The following is a 20,140-nucleotide window of genomic DNA, read 5'->3' on the forward strand; positions in this document are numbered from 1 at the left end:
AACGAAGAACCACCGAAGAAGTGAAACCGAGTCCATCACCACGCAGTTCAACAAGGCGTTGGCGATGGATTGGACATGTGCTCCGCCAGCAGACAGCAGACCTCCACAGTCGCCCTACGATGGACTCCAGACGGCCGAAGAAAACGAGGCCGCCAAAGGAAACTTGAGAAGAACAGTGGAAAGGGAGATGAAAGGAAAGGGCTGGACATGGGGTCACCTAGAGCGGGTTTCAGCCGATCGACATCGGTGGCGGACTCTGGTTGAGGCCTTATGTGCAACCTGATGCACAAAGAGGAATAGATAGATAGATAGATATCAAGAACATCTTTTTTTAAACACAACTTCTGGTATCTTTTTTGACAGATTCACTAGTGATGCTCTATGATGAATTTCTTACTTTAAACACATAAAACTTCTCATGATTATTTCTAAATATTAGCATTATAAGGTCAAGGTCAACGATACTCAGAAAAATTATTGAGAATATACTTACATAAAGTTTGTCTTTACAGAGATGAGTGTGTGTGTGTGTGGTAAATGTACTCATATCCGTGTATGTATGTGTGTGTGCTATGTTTCATACGGACATAACGCAATGAGTGGAAAAAATCACGTTTGTATTATAAACTGTGCTTATTGTAAGGTTAAAAAAAAGGGAAGAGAAAAGATATTATTATCAGCTTTTCTGACAAAACTCGAAAGACAGAAGTTCTGTTGCCAAGTGATAAGAAGAAAGCCCTTCGTACTGTCAGCAATCACAGAGGTTGACATTTCGTATCAGAATTTAAGATAAACGACTCGTGTTTACTCGGCTGGATTCACAAATCACATCGAGTAGACAGCTGAGGAGCCTAGTGGCGAATGTGTGTGAAATAGTTTGGGAATCTGTCTTATATTTCTTTATTCCTCATCTAGCAGACAGCAAACTGAGTGTATGTAACAATGAGCAGTAATAACACAAAAGTCAGATACTGTTGATGTTCTTTGACGCTGATCAATCCCTTGAGACAAGATAAATGTGGGGAAAATAAGACCATTGTCAAAAGAGCTTTTCTCTCAAGGTCACAGAAACATCAACACAGACGGTAGCGAAGTTGAGTAGAGTTTTGTAGGTTGTTACCTGAACGACAGGTATTTACATCACAGGTGAGTCAGGCAGGGAAGTACGTGGTGCCCTCGATATATTGTCGGTCAGTTTGCGCACCAATACAAAGTCGACAGGTAGGAAAACACATTAGTCCTGCCTAGCAGTAGTCGTTTTATGATGATAATTGACTAAGTAACATAGGTGTGCTGTCATTCTGAGTGATCTGATTGGTTGGCTTGGTCTTCATGCTACACGTAAGAGTAGAAAGGTGAGCACCTCTCAGCTCTAGTACAGCGACACAGGCATTCAGGTATTAACCTGTCTTCCTCACTTACCTCGTTCATCGTCGATGCTCAACAGTTTCTTCCACAAGATGGAAGGAATAGGGCCATAGCTGTAACATGTCCCCAACGTTTGTAATAAGTTTGGATTTCACAGTGGCAGTAATGTGCTGTAATATATTACATATGTTATTAATATAACGTAAGCATATGTATATCTCAACATATTTTTGATGTTGTGTTAGTCCCAGGCACTTATACAAGCAGTGAACATGTTGTTACGAGATGTTATTAGTTCAGGAGATCACAGAGGCGAAGAGGCCTGGTCTGCTGTAGTGGGAGGGGGAAATATCTGTTCCACCAACAACATTACAACACGACGATCTTTGTCCTCCACATGGTGGAAAGTTTCTGGCAATGCGAGTCCCGAGCTTGTTTATTTGTCATCATGTCGCCTTGAACGAGTGTCCTGGTCAGATTATAAGGAGGAACATATTTAAATGAAGATCTGAGTAAACATCGGAATGTAAGTGCAGTGCACATAAACCGGTCCCACCACCGTTATCTCACCTGAAATTAGTAGGCCTTTAAACTACGAACCGCTAACGTCCACACGGACATGGCGCAGGGTGAGGTCGGCATGCGGCGGTAGTCGTCGCTACACAGAGTCATTCAGGAGGAGGGGAGTAGCAGCGGTCAGAACACGCCCGTTTAATTGTACACTAAAGCAGGAGCTCATCCTGAATCGTGTCTGTGTAACACTGTCAGAGCGGCCAAGACTGTAGGTGTGTGGCTGCTGCCGTCTTCAGATTCTATATTGACATGCACACCAGCTATATGTGTGTGCGTGGGTCATGGTTTGGTGTGTGGATGTGTGACTGTTGACATATGCTTGAGAATGAACAGTATGTATTGCCGAGGAATATTTAATTTATGGAGACTAGGCTTTCTTTTTATTGTGCACTGATGTATTTAAAGTTCCAGATGGCTAAGCCTTTTACCCAGAGCCTCGAAAGAATGATTAGATCACACATTCCTGAGAACAACCAGAGCGTGACACCACACGAGCGTATCTCAAGCTTACCTAATACTGTGTACAACACACCAATATAATTAAATGCCTGCTCCAAACACCATGAGAGTCTAAGTGCCTATCAGTTTCAAAACGTATCGCCTGTCTTTTGGCCACTCAGTGAATAAATTGTTTAATTTCCCGTTGATAGATTCGTTATGCAGGTTTATGACTGCTGACAGTTTGGCTTGATGCAAGCTGAATATTGAGCTTGAATACATACTTTTTCAGTTGTTAACTAAAAATATTCAAGTAGGCCTGTCATAAGATGAGAATCGTTAAGAAACTGACGGTGAGTGCAGGGAAATAGGTTTGTATGAATCTTGTAAAATATCTTTTAAAAATAGAATTATCTTTCTGAAGCTTTAAGTAGATTTAAGAGTGAGAATCAACCACATGTCAAGCCTTAATTTATGAAAGATTCCACAAAACAATTATTCTGCTCGTTGTAAGATGCACATACGACACACGAAACATCCAGTTGTTTGTACTGAATGTCATGAAAGAACTGGTTCCACAACTGTCGTATTTGTAGATGTTGTAGCTCTCTCTCTCTTGTTCGCATTCGACCCTAGTGGAGCATAGGGCCAGAGGTTGTAGCTACAAGTGTAAGGCGTCACGTGACCATGTTGACGACGAGGAAAGTTTGTGTTGTCTCTAAGGGTGTAGACTTCCTTGTCTGAACAACTTAAACAAATATGTAGCGCGATGGCTTAATGTTGAATTTTTCTATTGTGGAAGGAAGGTTGGTGCACTTTTCATACTACTAAAGGTGATGCAGCCATTTAACAAAGTTGTTTATGTGTTTAGTCTCGCGTTGTACCGAACGTTAATACGGCATAGCCGCCAAGCTTTACAGATGTATACAGTCACTAATTCTGGCAGTCTTTTACCCAGTGTATGCACAATGGTATAGTGCATTACTTTTTTTAATTAACGTTTACGTTGTTGCTATGAATTATTATATTAGTACATTGTGGGACAGTTGTGCCTCTATGAGCACTCTCAAAACTTAATATGGACTATACTACTACTTTAGATGGCAAAATGACGCACAGCATGGAAAAAAAAGTTATTTCGAACTTCCTCGTTTGTGGTACTGTACTTATTCATTGAGGTGAAAGTTGTCAAATTACGTTTTTCAAAGTAAGTGGCAAATCAAGAGTTTTCATTTGCTCATACTTTTCACTACTGACATTTTTTTCTAACGCTGCATCTTATAAAGAACCTTTATTTATAACTTTCACTTTTGTGACTATAACATCTTCCTATGTTTAAATTGCAAATAAAGTTTGCTATTGTGATATCAAACTACACTTCTACTAAATGCAATCCGTTCTAAACAGGTCCATGATGTCCATGTTTGGCAGTTTCTATCTGACTGAGTGCTAAGCAAAACCAGAAAAGGGCTTCTTGTCTCCAACTGACATTGTTGTATGAAAGGAAAACATCGCTAGTCATGTCTCAACCTCCGCCACTTTCATCACTACAGGTGAGACAACGCTATTATCTACTGGTGAATATGTTGTGATAAGAGCCCCGCAGTCTTTATGGCTAGTGTTGCCGAAGTCTGAGCCACGCATGAACATGTCTTCAAGTCATTATTAACAGCATTAGTAGGCTGTACATTTAGATGTCGTAAAATCAGTCTTCTGTTTATCAATCGAACCAGAATATATTTAGATGCTGCAAAAATATTTTGTAAGCAATGGGAAGAAATTAAGGAGAATTGATTGTGGTAAAGCAAGAATTTGTTGGCACAGAAATCTGGAAGGAAAAATACAGTCCTAACAATACAGCAATCGGTTTCTCTACAAATGTCTGTAATATTCGTTAATTAATTACACAACCATTTACTTTATACAAAGAGAGGAATATACACAAAATTCGCAAAAAGTAAATACATTTAGACTCAAAAAGACTGGAAGATAACTATCAGACTCATCTCAACAACTTTTACAAGTGAACATATAATATCTTTTTATAACGTCTGATCAGGACTTTTCAGGAAAAGCAACAAGGGCATACTATTGCAATACGAAACTCAAAACTTCAGCTTTAATCTTCACAACTCATGCTAGTAGAGCCTGTCAATGAAGTACTTACAGCAAAGAAAGTTGCTTGTACTCGTGCTCACGTGGGCACTGCCACTCACCTGTTTACTACCACAAACCTGGGCACTCCCGCTTATGCCTAGGAACAAACACTTGGGTGCTACTTACACCTGAACACTTCAGTCACTATCCGCCAAAGTTTACCCTGACCCGTTTACTCAGACAGCAAGGATCTGACGTGACTTTGCGATTTCCACTACTAGATTACACAATAATTTTTTATTTCAAACAAATTTTACACACAGACAGGGCCGCCGAGAGCCAGCCCGGGCCCCGGGACAGACCTCTCCGGGCCCCTTGTACTTGTAATCGTAAATTATTTTCCCAGTATATAATGTATGTTTACAATTTGAATCTCAATATCTACACTCAAACTCAACTTCTGCATGTGTAATGCTTGGGTGTTCTGTCCTTAGATCTTTCTTTAAAAGAAAAAGAAAAGTAGAAGAAGAAAAAAAAATCCACTGACCAAGGCCGGGCCCCCTTGACAGCCGCGGGCCCGGGTACACCAGACCCCTGTCCCCCCCTCTCGTCAGGCCTGCACACAGACTTCACAGACAGTTCACTTTGATTGTCACGGATTATGCGCAACAGCTTTGAGAAAAAACATTGATACAATGGCGAGAGAAATGTGTGCTAACGGTTCACATGAGGAGGGATAGTGAGAGAGAGTTCACTGATACATTGATACAATGGCGAGAGAAATGTGTGAGCTAACGGTTCACATGAGGAGGGATAGTGAGAGAGAGTTCACTGATACATTGATACAATGGCGAGAGAAATGTGTGAGCTAAGGGGCGTCACACACTTGACTTCGGCTAAAGGTCCGCGTGAAATGCCGAAATGAAGTGCCCCGCGCCGAAACGTCCGGCGGCGAAACGTCCGTGTACCGGTGTGACAGGTTTACATATGCGAGTCCGGACAACAAGAAATCCCCCCATATGCGCCGAGATGTCAAGCTATCGGTCTGTCGTGCGCCATTTTAAGGCCTTTTCTTTCGCGGTAATATTTGGCATTTAGCGGGGCTAGCAGCCCCCGCAAGGGTTAGCGAGTAATGCACACATAAAAATTAATGCTTCAATAATTTCACAAGGAGGAGATAGGGAGGAGAGAGAGAAAGGGAGGGTATAGGAGAAAAACCAGCAGCATCTAATTGTTGCTTGCCTTGATAGGTCATATTGACCTCAAAGTAAATGCATTTGAATTTCATGTTACCAGTGTTGATGATGCCGTCGATGGGGATGTTAGTTTTATAATAAAGATTATAAATAATATCGCAATAATTCTTAGTATATCATTTGTAAGCACAATACTACAAAAGACAGATACGTGAGTTTTCTAAGAATAATTTTCTTATTAAAATGTTACTTTGTTTGTCGTCAGAAGATCTATATCATGACCTACTTTCCCAATGACTGAGAGATTGCTAATGGCTTCTCCCTGATTTTTATTTCATTTCTTTCAGTGCTCAGACTAGACTAGCTACTTCAGACTTGACTTTCCTTGAAGTATGTAAGTTCTGTATAGAGGGAGAGCTGTGAAAAAAACATTGATGCAATTTTGCGCTTATGCAATATATCGCTCACTTAGGTCTAACAAACGAAAAAGTTTCACAATTTAGCATCTTTACCTCCACTTATAACCAGTCCTAAGGAATGCAACGATAGGCTTCCTAACTCTGTCCTGTTGAGGAACGCCAACTGCCATGGCTGATCATCAACAGGTGAGGCAGGGAGATAATACTAGCAGCAGCGTGTGCGATAAGAAATGGGAGATGACTTATTTTATCAGAGCTCTGAAATCTGAACTTAGAAGACGCAAAATCGACATAATAGCCTCTCAGCCAGTAGGTCCGTGTTTTTAGCAACAAAAATCTTTTTAGCAAATAGAGCGAACGATATGTCAATGTGCTCACGAATACTCCTCAGGGAATACGAAAGAAAAAAATAAAGCCGAATGACTGTAGCAGTATAACATGCATGTAATAATAACGGACAACAAGAGACCTGCAAGTATGTAGTGGAGTTATTTTCAATCGTCATGATGAAAAATTTTAATTTGTAGACAGTTTGATTCGCGGATAGTGTGTTGTATATTAGTAGCAGAAATTGTCACTATGTGGCATTGATGTAGATGTCATCAGTCAGACTGTGTTAAGAAGCTGTAAGTCTTTCACAGGTTTATCAAGGACGTGTATAGGTGGACTGCTGTCTGTCTGCCAAGACTAACACTTAGCCTCTTGCGAAGTGATCCAATGTTAGTCTCGGCGAGCCTAAACAAACAGTGTGACTAAACCGGATGCTTTCTTGTATCATGCCTCATTTTAGTAGTTAATCTGAAATGTGAATGAACCGGATGCTTTCTTGTCTCATGCCTCGTTTTAGCAGTTAACTGGAAAAAATCGTCTGTCAGCAGTCCAGGGAAATAGGTTCGTCGTTTTATTGACACACAACTTTGTAATTCTTGTTCCGGTTGGCTAAAATGCTTTTCATTGCTCGTGACACAGTAGCACATTCACACTAAAGTAACTTGTTTCAGTTTCACAAATCAGTGTGGTCAAATGTTAACATCGTATCGTTTTAGTCCTAATAGTAAAATCTAACAACAGGGCGAGCGACGAAAGAGGACAGGTGACAGAAGACGAAGTTCTGGTGGCGGTGGTCGGGTCAAAGTTAACCTCCACGCAGTGACTGATGCTCAGGCTAAGCTTCTTAGAAGAAATAGTGAGTTGTGTTTGAGATCTTATGAGTTCTTACTTGTACTAATTACTCTTACAGTTACTGGTAAGTTAGGTTTGACACACAAATGAGTTTAAATGGATACTGGATAGTTGTGTTTAACATTAAAATGGGTTTCCTACGGATATCAGTGAGTCCTGTTTTTTTCGCACCAGCAGGTCAGCTCTATTTAAAAAGAAACTAAAAAACAACAGATGAATGAGTATAAAAAGAAGATTTTAAGGAACTTCAGAAGAAGGACGTTTACCAAATGAGCTAAGTGATTATTTAGACCAGTGATGCCCAACCTTTTTCGGCCTGCGGGCCATACACATTTCCGACATGCGTGTCACGGGCCGCTTCACCGCAAAAATACAAAAAAAAAGAAAAAAAAAAGAGTAGATACCATTTTTATTAGAAACAAGTTGTACTTGCCATTAATTATGTAGTAATTAGTGGGATATTTGAAGTTGTTTACCCAAAACCAACTTCTGAATGTCCGGCTGCAACGTAGAGACACCAAGTCAGAGCACTGAATCGAAATGTTCGTCCATCGAAAAAAAGATTGAGAGACGCCCCTACGTAGGGATAAATACTTCGTCTTCAATATTTTTCGTTTCTTTAGGTCTTTTTTTATTACTAACATGCCGATTTTCTGCACTGAGGGCAGAAGTTTCACAGGCCGGATGGCACCGCGTCGCGGGCAGGATATGGCCCGCGGGCGGTTGGTTGGGCATCCCTGATTTAGAGAAACCCCAATGCTGAATCATAATTTGGAAAATGAGATGACGCAATGCCTTCCATTAGTTTCATTAAAATTATTATAAAATTAATTTCACACTTTTTTAGCGCTTCTACTCGGAGAGATCCGACGGAAATCAGGCGCTCGTGTAGACTTTGACCGTAACCCGTCACCTCTACCAGGTATGAAGATTGTCATCATCCGCGGTGCCCCATCTCAGATCGTAGAAGCCATCAGGCTCATTCATCAGACGACTGGTGCTCAGGTTAGAGCAGAAGTGACTACAATAAAAGCAGAAACTAGCACAGAACAAGAAGAAAAAAGACCCATCAGGAATCAAAAGTTACTAAGAGTTACGATAAGAGATATTAACTAACAATGAACAGATGTAACTAAAATTATATAAAAATACATTAAGAAAACAGCAATAGCTGTTATAAATAACTGTTAAAGGCCTATATTACTTTAAAAATGATTTAAACTAAACTATCAGTGCATCGAGCAAATTAGTTTTATGGAAAAAAAATGAAAAAAAATTATAATAAAAACTAATGAAAAAATTTCAAACAAGCTTAAGTCCTGTTACTACAGGCAACGCTGTCAGATGATGAGATATTCTGGCTCCAGTGGGTTGAGGCCGCGTTCCCTGATCTCCACTCACGCGCCTACTTCCTGCCTCCTGTCTACTTCAACCACGTGCCGATGACCAGACAGATAGTTGCTGGAGAGGATGTTCTGGTACTACCACCTCAAAAGGGAGATATGTTGGATGGTCTTGTACAAACTTTTGGGTCTTTAGTAACGTCATCCAACCAACAGGAACTCAATTACGATGGCTTAAATTCGAACCATCAAGTGACGCGTCCACCAGTGACTTCCCTTTCTCCACATGCTTCTGTTCAGGACAGTGACCTTAGATACGACGCAGCCATGAGGCAAGTTCTTTTCTGTGTTCAAAACTTGTCAGAAAAGAGAGGAGAAGTGTTAGTAGGAATCACTCGACTCCGCTTCGGACAATATCTGACTGAACCCTGTTTTGATGTCGCGGCTGCCCAGTTACCCCGAGCCTCCAACCTACCTCCTCACTTGCCACAGAAGTGGAAACAGGGAACATTTGATGTGCTTCTTATTCACCGATATTACGGTTTTGTCGTCTGTAATGTGATGTCTTTCGGTGACATTACAGAGAAACTTCGCATGTCACAGGAGGATATTTACAGTAACATCAGAAAGAAGCTGAGAGACGCCGTGTCACAGCTGGACAAGGCGGAGGCCATGTTGTCTCACCTGGTGTCCGACATCGCTCCCGGTCTGCGCATCACTAAGACCATCGCTTTCCCCAACCTCACGGCTCGTCAACTTCAACAGGCCATCTCTCACGACTCACAGCTCACTGAGGTAAAGATCTTACTATTTCCTATAGAATAAACGAGTTTATTTGGTTATAAGGTTTAGTTTTGTACATCAACTACATCTCTTGTAACTGTTTTGCTTTTATTTTGCTCTGTTGTTCTTTAAAACAATTTTTTTATATTTACATGCTTCTTTATATAAATATGTATGAGTTGTAGACACAAATAAATTAATTAAAGAATGTAGAGGTTAGCAGCTGACCACAAGCAAATGTCGACTGAATAACGTCAAGAAATAGTGTATATCACCAAAAACGAGAGTTATTGTTTCTCTAAAATGTTTCAGTCCTGTTATATTTATGTCACCATACTGGAGGTCAATTTTTACCTTATACGCCATGAATCAGACTCTTTCGGAATCACGCTTAAATACAATTGTTCACATACATAAATTAAACATTTATTTATACATCCTTTTTAGCACTACTGAGCCCTTTCCAGCCATGTGATTAAGTTCTCTACCTTTATGTTTACTTGTCTCCATCAGTTTTATCTTTTAGTGCACCCATTGCTTTAATCATGCGCTTGACTAAATAATCACGTGATTCATAAAACCCTTAATCTAGCCTTGCTCTCTTCTTTCTTTCTCATAATCTCTACTGTTCTGATCCTTCATGCCACTTTGATATTTTCTAAACGTTTAATTTCTCTCTCCTATATTTTACCGCCACCACCAATTGGTGCAACTCACCTGTAGTGGGGCGGTGGCTTCAGCACCCTGCTCCTCCAGGTTGGGGGGGGGGGATTGCTTTGGAATAACAACCCACTGATGTAAATAAAGCTGTTACAGAAGCCGCAACAGTACTACAACAAGGGTATGGTCAGGAAGATTCCTTTTTTAGAAGAGCTCATGACGCATGCTGCTAAAAGCCTTAGGGAAGCCAGCTCGCCGACTCATTTTTTGACGACCATGACCTCGAACATTACAACCCTCTAGGAGAGTGGCAAATCAGCTCAAGTGGCAAGCGAAATGACAAAATATAGGTTCTCGTGTTATGCGGAACATCTTGGAATAGAAGTGGCCAGATCAGACTAATATCAGGAGAAACCATGTTTTTTCTCTGGCCACTGTAACGATTCACAATTCAAAGGCGAATGTTTTTTTTTTTTTTTTTTTTGTTCTAATTATTTGTTGTCTGTGGTACCAGGGGAGAGTAGTCACGCGAATGCTGACGCAATCCCCACACAGATTATTTCACGTCATCCGACGTGTTTTTACGTAGAGTAAGTGTCATGGGCGTAACTATGGCGACTGCGGCCGATTGAGGTGGGAGCCTTGCCGACTACACGGTACAGAGATTATGATTGGTCGGCATGGACCCCACGAAGAATCGCTAAGCAGTCGTCTTAGTTACCGCTTTGCTAATGGCCTGATTGGTCATTAGAGGGAGAGTAGATAGTTAAGTTAGGCTAACTAACGTTGCTCTGGACAGAGAGAGCTGAGCAGTCAGTGGAGTAAGACCTACGAAGAGTATCAAGACTTTGTTAACGGTCGCCAACGTCCATCTCAATAAAGGCGGAGCCGAGTCATCAGCTTGTGAGCTCAAGAAGAGTGTAGTATTGTATTTCTTCGAGGAGGTATTCAGCGGGAGATCTGTGTTGTGGACAGGCTCATGAAGTTTAGCATCAAATTACAATGGATGCTAACGCTTATCTACCGAAGGGTAGACCTGGATATCACCTTCTTACCGATTGGGAGTATAAAATCTACACCAGCATCACAAGGGATACGGCGGGTTTCTGTGTGAGAGGACAGATACTGAATGTACTGGCATCTCGTGCGTAACAGTCGCCGAAACTTCCCATACCCAGGGTAGAGTTATGTGGAGCATTTGAAGTACAGGACTTGTAACCTGTAGCTCTGCCACCGGACATCTGTGCGTGTATGTGGATATCAAACGGACACTATCTACATTCTACAACGCCACGAATTGGTCCACCGGATCGTCTGTCCAGTCAGCTGAGTGACAGTGAAGGCTCACTAACTCATGGGCAAAAGGGTTTAAACGTCGCAATTATGTCGTGTTTTATCTTTCCTTTCTCCCATTCTTCCATTTCTTTCACATTAAGCATTAAATGTGTTAACCGTTGGCCGGACCTTTTTGTTGAAAAAGGTGGAGGAGTGCGGCGAGCGTGGTTTACATGTAGATGTTTACACGCGCTCGCATACATTCCTAACAGACCCTTCCCAAAACAGCCACAAAGACTTAGACCACGATTACACCCAGGGAGTAGCATTGTTGATGTCAACAGAGGCAAAAAGAGGAGCTCTTCACAGACGTCTGCACTTTCAATGAGCATGTCATAGGTGGCACTGTGTTCCCACACAAAAATTTACATAAGACAACTTGGACTTCCCGTGATGGCAAGACAGAAAACCAGATTGACCATATAACAGTTGCTCGAAAGTGGAGAAGGAGTCTTCAAGATGTCCGAGTGAGGAGAGGGGCAGATCTTGCTTCAGACCACCAGCTCTTTGTAACGTTTTTTTGGAAAGAGTGGTTAAATGTGTTTGCGAGCGCGTGTAAACATCTGCATGTAAACCACGCTCGCCGCACTCTTTCAGCAAAAAGGTCCGGCCAACGATTAACACATTTAATGTTAATGAAATTAATTTGCGATGAGATGAGGATGAAACAAAACAAAAGAACACTACTCCCTCAGCGCCAACCCCCTCCTACGGTTATCAGGCGGGCTGGTGAGATGACTGACTGGACCAGCAGGTTATATCCGACGAATTATTTCACGAAGTTCGTGAGTCTAGAAGCCACATTAAAGCCACACCACTTGTCTCGGCGAAGCTGATACATCCCAATGGAATTAATAGCTACACCAGAACTCGTAATACAAATGATGATCTCCTGCTGAAGAACGTTGGATATACGTGGAAGGCAGTTAACACACACTGTTTACTCTCTCACTGCTCGGTCTCGACTGTCACGAGAAACGTTAGATCTCCTAAGTTAACTCGTTCTCTTCAGAGCTCTTGACCAATCAGGTTCTTCGTGACCAGGTAACTAGGACGACCTGTTCACAGCCTTTCTTAGAGACTGTGCCGACCAATCATGAGTCCAATGTTCAGGCATGGCTTCTCCCTCCATTGACTACCGTCGTCCTAGTTACGCTGCGTCGAGCTTACTTACGTCACTTCATCCATGACGTAAAAAGAATTAGAAGTGACGCAGCCTCCGCGCGACTTCCCTCCCCTGACATCAAGAAGAATTATAAAATAATATGAATCTAATTAGATTTGCCTGAGTCGCGAATCGTTACACTCTTAGTGGCAGTTGTCAAGATGAAGCTGAAGTCCTTCACTGGTCCAGCAGGAACACTACACCACAAGTTCAATACTCAAAATCTCAAGAACAAGGAAACAAGGGAAATTTATAACTGTTAAGTCAACAATAAGTATGAGGCCCTATTAGAACTGACAGAAGAATCAATGGAAGAACACTGGTCAACACTCAAACGCATTTAGAAGACAACCTGTTCAGATGTTTTAGGGAAGAGGGCAAGAAAACACAAGGAATAAATGATCCCAGAGACCTGGGACAAGATTGTATCAAGAAAAGTCTGGAAAAAAGCTCAATCAGTGTCAATACCAGCAATAATTTTTATTTGTTTGTTTGCATTTAACGCCGTGACAGAAACTAGGGCTATATTACGGCTATACCTGTTGATTATCTACTCCAGCAGCTTGTAGGTGAGCTGCTACTCGGAGTGATAGACGCTTTTGTTGCTTTGTACGAATGGCATACAGGGCAGCACGCTGAAGTCTGAAGACAGCACGTTACGCAGGGTTTCCAGGATGAGCTTTTAAACGACAAGCATAGGATAGCATGAGTTTCAGACGACGGAGAGACAGTGAAGGCTCACCAGCTTCTGCATATGGACTCTGAGCCGGAGTGATGCGGAAGGCACCCAAACAGATGCAGAGACCTTGGTGATGAATAGGATGGAGAGTGTTGAGGTAGGACTCTCGAGCAACGTACAGTTGTCGCGAGCGTTCGAGGCATCGCAGGGATCGGCCTAGAATAAAGAGAGCAACATCGTCTACATACAACGTCATCTATATATATCGTCATCTACATATAACGCCATATATATATAACGCCATCTATATATAACGCCATCTACATTTAACGTCACCTATATTCAACGTCATCTACATACAACGTCATTTACATATCACGAGGCCCCAAACCTGGACAGATTCCAAGATTGACTGTTTTTTTTTTATTTTGACAAGAGTTGGAGAAAGAAGCTGCCATGAGGGACGCTCATTTCTTGTTCTTGACGATCAGGCAGGATAGACCCCACTCTCACTTGAAAAAGGCGATGCGAACGAAAATTCTTGATGAAAAATGGCATACGACCCCGGAAGCAGATGGGCTGCAGGTCCAACAGAACACCTTGCTTCCAAGTACGCCTAGTAAGCCTGGTATGCTTTCTCCAAATCAAAAAACACCCCTAAAATATGCTCTTTGCCGACAAACGCATCCCTCACAAAAGTTTCAAAACAGACCAAGTGGTCCAGGGTGCTGCTGCGTTTTCTGAAGCCACACTGCAGGTTGGAGAAGAGACCTTGAGACTCGAGATGTTAGGTGAGTCGAACATTCACCGTGAACTCAAGAGTTTTGCAGACAACTAGTACGAGTGATAAGGCGGAAAGACGTGGGATCAAAAGTATCCTAGCCAGGTTTTTGGGATGGTCTTTTAGTGATAGTGTTGTCCGGTGTAACTTCACCAAACAGCTAGAGGACCTGGACTTTGCAGCTGAGATTGGTCTCCTCGAGGAGATCTCTCGTCGGCAGCAACAAGCACAAACAAAACTGAGCAACCTAGCAGAGGAAGCGGAGGACTGGGTTTAAGGTTAATAGAAAAAAGACTGAAGTAATGAGAGTCAACAACACTCAGGAACTCCCAATCCAACTTCAATGAGAGAACATCCAGGAAACAGACTGCTTGGAGTATCTGAGGAGTATAGTCAACAAAAAAGAAAATGTACTTATGTAAATTTATAGAATGCAAAAGTCTGCCCTTTCCCCCAAAGCCCAGTAGAAACGCTCACATGTCCCTCTTGTTCCCATGCAAAAGTGAAAGGTGTGTCCACAATAATTGAAGAGATTGCAATCGATTCTGACAAAATAACAGTTCAAGTTCGCGATTGAGAATATGACTAACGTTCATTTTTCACGGAACTCACTACTCTTGCCATATTGGCAATGAATTCAACTAGTTTTGTGAAGCTAGTATTAAGTTTGACGAGACCACAAGCCATTCGGTATCGGGGCACTTGCTTTGTACGAAACATATTTCTATCGCGGTTTTATATTGGAGCCAACATTTTCCCCTGATATGTGCTAATAGGGGCAAACATTCAGCTTCCAAAATGATTATTTTATTTAAAACTATTCAAATAACAAGTTATAAAACTGTGTTGTGCATACCGTTATAAGATTGTAAAACTTTTTTAATTACTTCTAAGGTGAGAAAGTTTTTAAAATACGAAATGTGTTTTTTAGTTCACTGGAATTGGCAGGCATTAGATCATGGGTTCAAAATAGACAACATTGCTTGTGATGACGATAATTGTCGTGGACTGACGTGGAATTCAGTCTACCTTTATACCATATATACCATATCACTACCTTTTGTTACTAGACTGGACATACCAAACATACTTATTTTCACTGTGCTCAGTCTGTTGTGCTAAGCAGTTGGCGCTACATATGTCTGCAGACAATATCTTTATGGCTTATATACACTCTGCATCCAGTGGCTCTGTTACAGACCCTGTGTCGGTGTCTGGGAACAACATCAGACCCCTCCGACATCCCAGGTGTGTGTCTGTGCTTTGATCAGTTGTCTCACCCCAAGACCCCGTGTGACGTCAGTAGTCACGTGCTGAGGGAACTCGGACAGTGGTGGCAGCGACATGTGGCTGGGGCTGGACCTGACAGTCACATGACTCCTTGGGTGTACAAGACACTGGTAGCCAGGTAATTCAAAAGTATATTTTAAAGATGCTAATCTTCTTAAGGTATTCTTCGATTATTCTGTAGGTGCATGGATACCGGCTCTAAACTTTTCTGCTGGACTTTGGTTTACTTCCTTCACCACCCTGACGTGCCCGACAAGTGCTACGAGGAGATCCACAGCGTTATTGGAACAGAGCGAGTGCCCACCATACAGGATAGACCAAGTTATTTTACATGGATAATGTCATAATGGAGATTCTTCACTACGTGAACACTGTGCCACTGAGTTTGCCCCTTGCCACTGCATGTGATGTTGAGTTTGGCAGATCCACGATCTTTAAAGTCATTTTAGTCATCCAAAACTATCTTGGATTCTAGAAAATCTGGGGTTGACCCCGACAGATTAAAACCTCAATGTTTTATTGGAGAGGATGGCAAACTGTGGTGACCCAAAGAGTTCATTCACTTCCGCACGAGGCGACGCGTACGTTTCGATGAGTCAGTCACTTGCCAGAATGGAATTTTTTCTATGTCCGCCAAGAACGGTACAACTGAATCCTGCTCCGGAAACTAGAGAGTTTCCAATATTAGAAGCCCTGATGAAATTTTCTTATTCTTCTGAACATTTCTAGGTTTGAGTTATGCCTACGACATCTTCCACAAAATAAACAAATGAATAAAAACAGTAGTCGAGCCGCCGTTAACATCTCAGAGGCACCAAAACACGTCTATAGTAATTTTGAGGAAAAGCGCTATACAAATCAGCTTCTTCTTTTTCTTATCATCATCATCATCATCATCATCATCATCATCATCATCATCATCATCATCATCATCATCATCATCATCATCATCATCATCATCATCATCATCATTATTTTAGGAAATAATGTTGACAGTATTTTTTTTAAGTCAGTTTTTGTGCCATCTATAACTGTCACACAAGCGCATACAAACAAGAGAAAGAAAGTCTAGTTTAAACAATCTTCCTTCAAAAAATTCTAAAATTGTTTCTAAAAACTTGATTATCTAAAAAAGGATCTAAAACCTAAACGTGTTTTTAATTGAAAATGTGCACCTTTTGCTTGAGAGCTAGGCTCACATTTCATTACTCACACTTTTATAACTAGTGTTACGTATTCAATCTAACAAATAGCCGAGGTATAGTCCCCTTATACAGACGTCACAGATTTCACCAGATGTGAAATGCTGTCTGCACTTCGTTGTCCTCGTAGAAGCAGACTGTCGTAGCACGTGTACAGGGCTACTACTCGTAGTGGAATATTTGCGTGTTCTTTCATTGACACGAACTAAGTCTGGCTTCGCATGTCCTGCGTAATATACACTACTCACTCAAAAAAATATTTGTGAGAAAACTGTTACACTTATTGGTCAACTTAACCTAACAGCGTACTTTCAAACGCGCGCGCGCACACACACACACAGGATAGAAAATCTTTAAAAACTGCTTAGTACAACATCACAAATATTGTAAATGTCAGCTTGTCATCAGGTGTTTTACTATCTTTGTTTAAAACTGCCCTGGTGAAGCCAGGAACTCGGAACTCGGTCCAGTTCTCTTTCTTCTGTATATGAAGCCAGATAATTATCTAAATTACAAGCACTGGGCTCTGAAAGACTGGGATGAAAATAATTTCTTTGTGCTTTGGAAGCGAAGTCAGCATGTTTAGAGGACACGGTGAAACTCTGTGGAATGCTCACATTGACCAAAATGTGAAACACTGACAAAGGAAAATGTTTGAGGGATGTTTTAGCTATTATTGTGTTGGCTCCTTGCATGATGAGCTCATGGGCATGTGAAATGTGTTTAATCCACGTTGTCGGTGTTAGAAGTCTGGACACAGTGTGTGCCTATAAGCGTGTATATGTGTAGTGTGGGAACTAGATAGGATATAGATGGCTACGTGATTTAATGGGTCCAGTAGTTGAGACTGTGACATCATGAGTTATTCCTCGTACTGAGCTGTCGTCTGCTTCACTTATAGGCAGAATATTAGTCAAAATCTCGTGAATTTTGAAAACAGTTTTCACATCAGTGCATATGATTCTTTTTTTCAATTGACAAGAATCGAGCAGCAAACGGCTCATAGTGAAACAATACAAAAAGCTTTGTATACTTTTTTTTTTTCTTGTCTAATTCTCTAAGTATAGATTTTAATGGAGCAAATTTATTTTTAAAAATGCTTATATTTAATTATATATTTTCACGCTATTTCGTGTTGTAATTTGAGCTTAAATTGTCAACAGTCTATACTGTAATAGTAAAAGAAACTTCGGAAATATACTGATAACACTTGTATTTAAGTTCTTTAAACAGCAACAACAAATTTGGGCCAAGTAAGCAGAAGAAGAAGAGAAAAAGTAAATAAATATAAAGTTTAAAATACAGTAAAAACTTACTAAATATGTTCGAAAGTTTCTTATAAAAATTTAATAAATTTGCAAAGCATTTTAATTAATTTATTTTATTAATTTAATGAGGTTCTGCGGTCCGGCGACAACAGTGAGTGTGCCATGCACATGTCCTCCACGTGTGAGTGTCAAGACCCTGGGTCAGGCCGTGTGGTGGACAGGAGAGTGCTATACTGCTGTAATCACACTCTTCCCGGAGCAAGTTCACCTGCTACACACGGCCCCTCCCACACTCTTTGTCACCGGACCGCCCGGTACAGGTAAAACTGTGGTGCTGCTGCTGATGGCCATACAGTGGCTGCGGTGTGGTCACCACGTCTACGTTGTCAGTACGTGGATGGGGAGTCGTGCAGCGTGCAGCATGTTGTATCACCTGTTGCTGCAGACAGTAAACACACAACAGTCAGCAGGTGTATCACCTGGTCAGCCTCACCTCCTGCAGTATGAAGTTGATGACGATACAGATTTAAATAAGGCCGTCAACGACTTGTCACAGGCGGCGAGGGGAGGACCATTGTACGTCATCGCTGATGAAGCAGTGAGCAAGTACAGGTGAGTTGTACAGCGTTTATCGGTTCATAGCGCTCTCTTTTATCATATAATTACCGCGAAGTGTCGAACAGGTGACAATGTTTCAACGGTTATATGACCAATGTGAAAAAGAATGTGTTTTGCTACATCGACTGTTTTGCAGATTGTGTTGCAACAGTTGCCATTATTGTGATGTAATTTACTTGATACCCTGATTTTTTTCACTATGCCATACAACAGAGATTAACATAAACGCACATATTAGTGACAGTACACAGTGTAACACGTGTAGCTACACCCTCTGTTACAGTGGTAGCAATGAGATCAGCTACATCCAGACTTTCTGTGACAAGCTGTTCACGCAAGTTCCTCGTCTCCATTTTTGGGCGTCAAGTTGTTACCATGGAGACACACCCGTCGGCTGGCAAGTGGAACATTTAACCAGACCCCTCCGCTCTCCCCCGACCGTCGTCAGGGAAGTCAAAAAGGACGTGAAGATCACTAAACACGGTTATGTCCTGCCATACAGTGAGCGAGGTGTACCCGACCACACAGACGGCCCGCCAGTCAGACGACTGTATCACCGAGGTCAGGGTCACTCAGGTCGGTGGCCAGGTGACTGTGTCAGATGTGGTGGTAAGGTGGCGAGAGTCCTCCACCGTCTCCGTGTTGATGTTACTGGTAGGTGTTTGGAATTTATTGTGTAACCTTGTTAACAGTTGGACACCTGTTAAACAGCAAGCAGGCGAGAAAGAGTTTTGTGAAGAAGACAGTTGTTAGTGACACGTGTGTCTGTTTGTGTGATGTATGTATGATATGTGATTTACAGAATAAACTGTGAATGTTTACAGAGAATATCACACCAACATCTACAGCAGTCACCTCCACCAGCGGTTCCACAACACCACCCTGTCTACAGTGGAAAGACGTGTTTGTGTTGTACTGGTATGAAGGTAGTGAAAACACCGGTATGGTGAATAAACTGCAAGAAGCGGGTATCCCAGTGCGGGTGATGAAGGACGATGACATCGATGACGTGGCGACGGCCAGCAGTGACGTGGTGTGGGTGGCAGGTGGACACCGTGTTCGTGGTCTGGAGAGAAAAGTCGTCGTGTGTCTGGGGGACCCTGCTTTTGACTCGTTTAGGTCTGAACGTGAAAGACATACACCTGAGTTACTGCATTACAACCCAGGGTCAGCCCGACTTGACCTCATGTCCCGCTGTACGTCACAACTTGTGATTATCTCCGCTCACCACTAAGGGGCTGAAGGTGACTGACACTGACACACCTGTCACCTGTTTAGCCTTAGTTGCTGGCTCGACGTAAAACACCAACTGATTTATTGCTCTTTAGTGTTTCTCTTCTTCTACTCTCAGTCTATCATCCAGTTATCACCTCGTGACGTCATACACATGGCATCGTTAAATTTGTCTCTCAACTCATGTCTCTGTTTACACAACTAGTGTCAACATTACGCTCTACACACTGGGTATTTTTTACACGTCAATAGATTGTGTTACTGCCTGCAGTTCATGACATCACACTAACACTGAGTACCATCGTCTGAAAGAAAATGTCTTTGTATATTAAATATATTTTCAATACGATCGAAATTAATAATGTGTGTATTGCTTTCCCGTTGAGTGTGTGCACAAGCGAGAAATAGTGGAAAGAGAGCGTGGTGCACATTTTGCATGTGTGAATGGGGTGTTGTCGCAATTAATTTTGACCTCGTCTTGTTTTGTTAGCTTTGACTTAAACACTAGCA

General features: G+C 41.8%; 1 protein-coding gene across 1 annotated transcript; it reads left to right on the forward strand.

Annotated features, from left to right (window-relative positions):
* Window positions 1-3,111: 3,111 nt before the first annotated feature.
* Window positions 3,112-19,631, forward strand: LOC112574707. The gene is made up of 9 exons (XM_025255936.1): window positions 3,112-3,185; window positions 3,787-3,932; window positions 7,163-7,277; window positions 8,121-8,278; window positions 9,220-9,411; window positions 15,219-15,365; window positions 18,282-18,391; window positions 18,724-18,794; window positions 19,222-19,631. The coding sequence occupies exons 2-9, from the start codon at window positions 3,900-3,902 to the stop codon at window positions 19,629-19,631; spliced, it is 1,236 nt and encodes a 411-aa protein (XP_025111721.1). The 5' UTR covers window positions 3,112-3,185; window positions 3,787-3,899.
* Window positions 19,632-20,140: the final 509 nt, after the last annotated feature.

This window comes from Pomacea canaliculata, linkage group LG11, assembly GCF_003073045.1.
Source record: "Pomacea canaliculata isolate SZHN2017 linkage group LG11, ASM307304v1, whole genome shotgun sequence".
In the NCBI taxonomy this organism is placed as follows: Eukaryota; Metazoa; Mollusca; class Gastropoda; order Architaenioglossa; family Ampullariidae; genus Pomacea; species Pomacea canaliculata.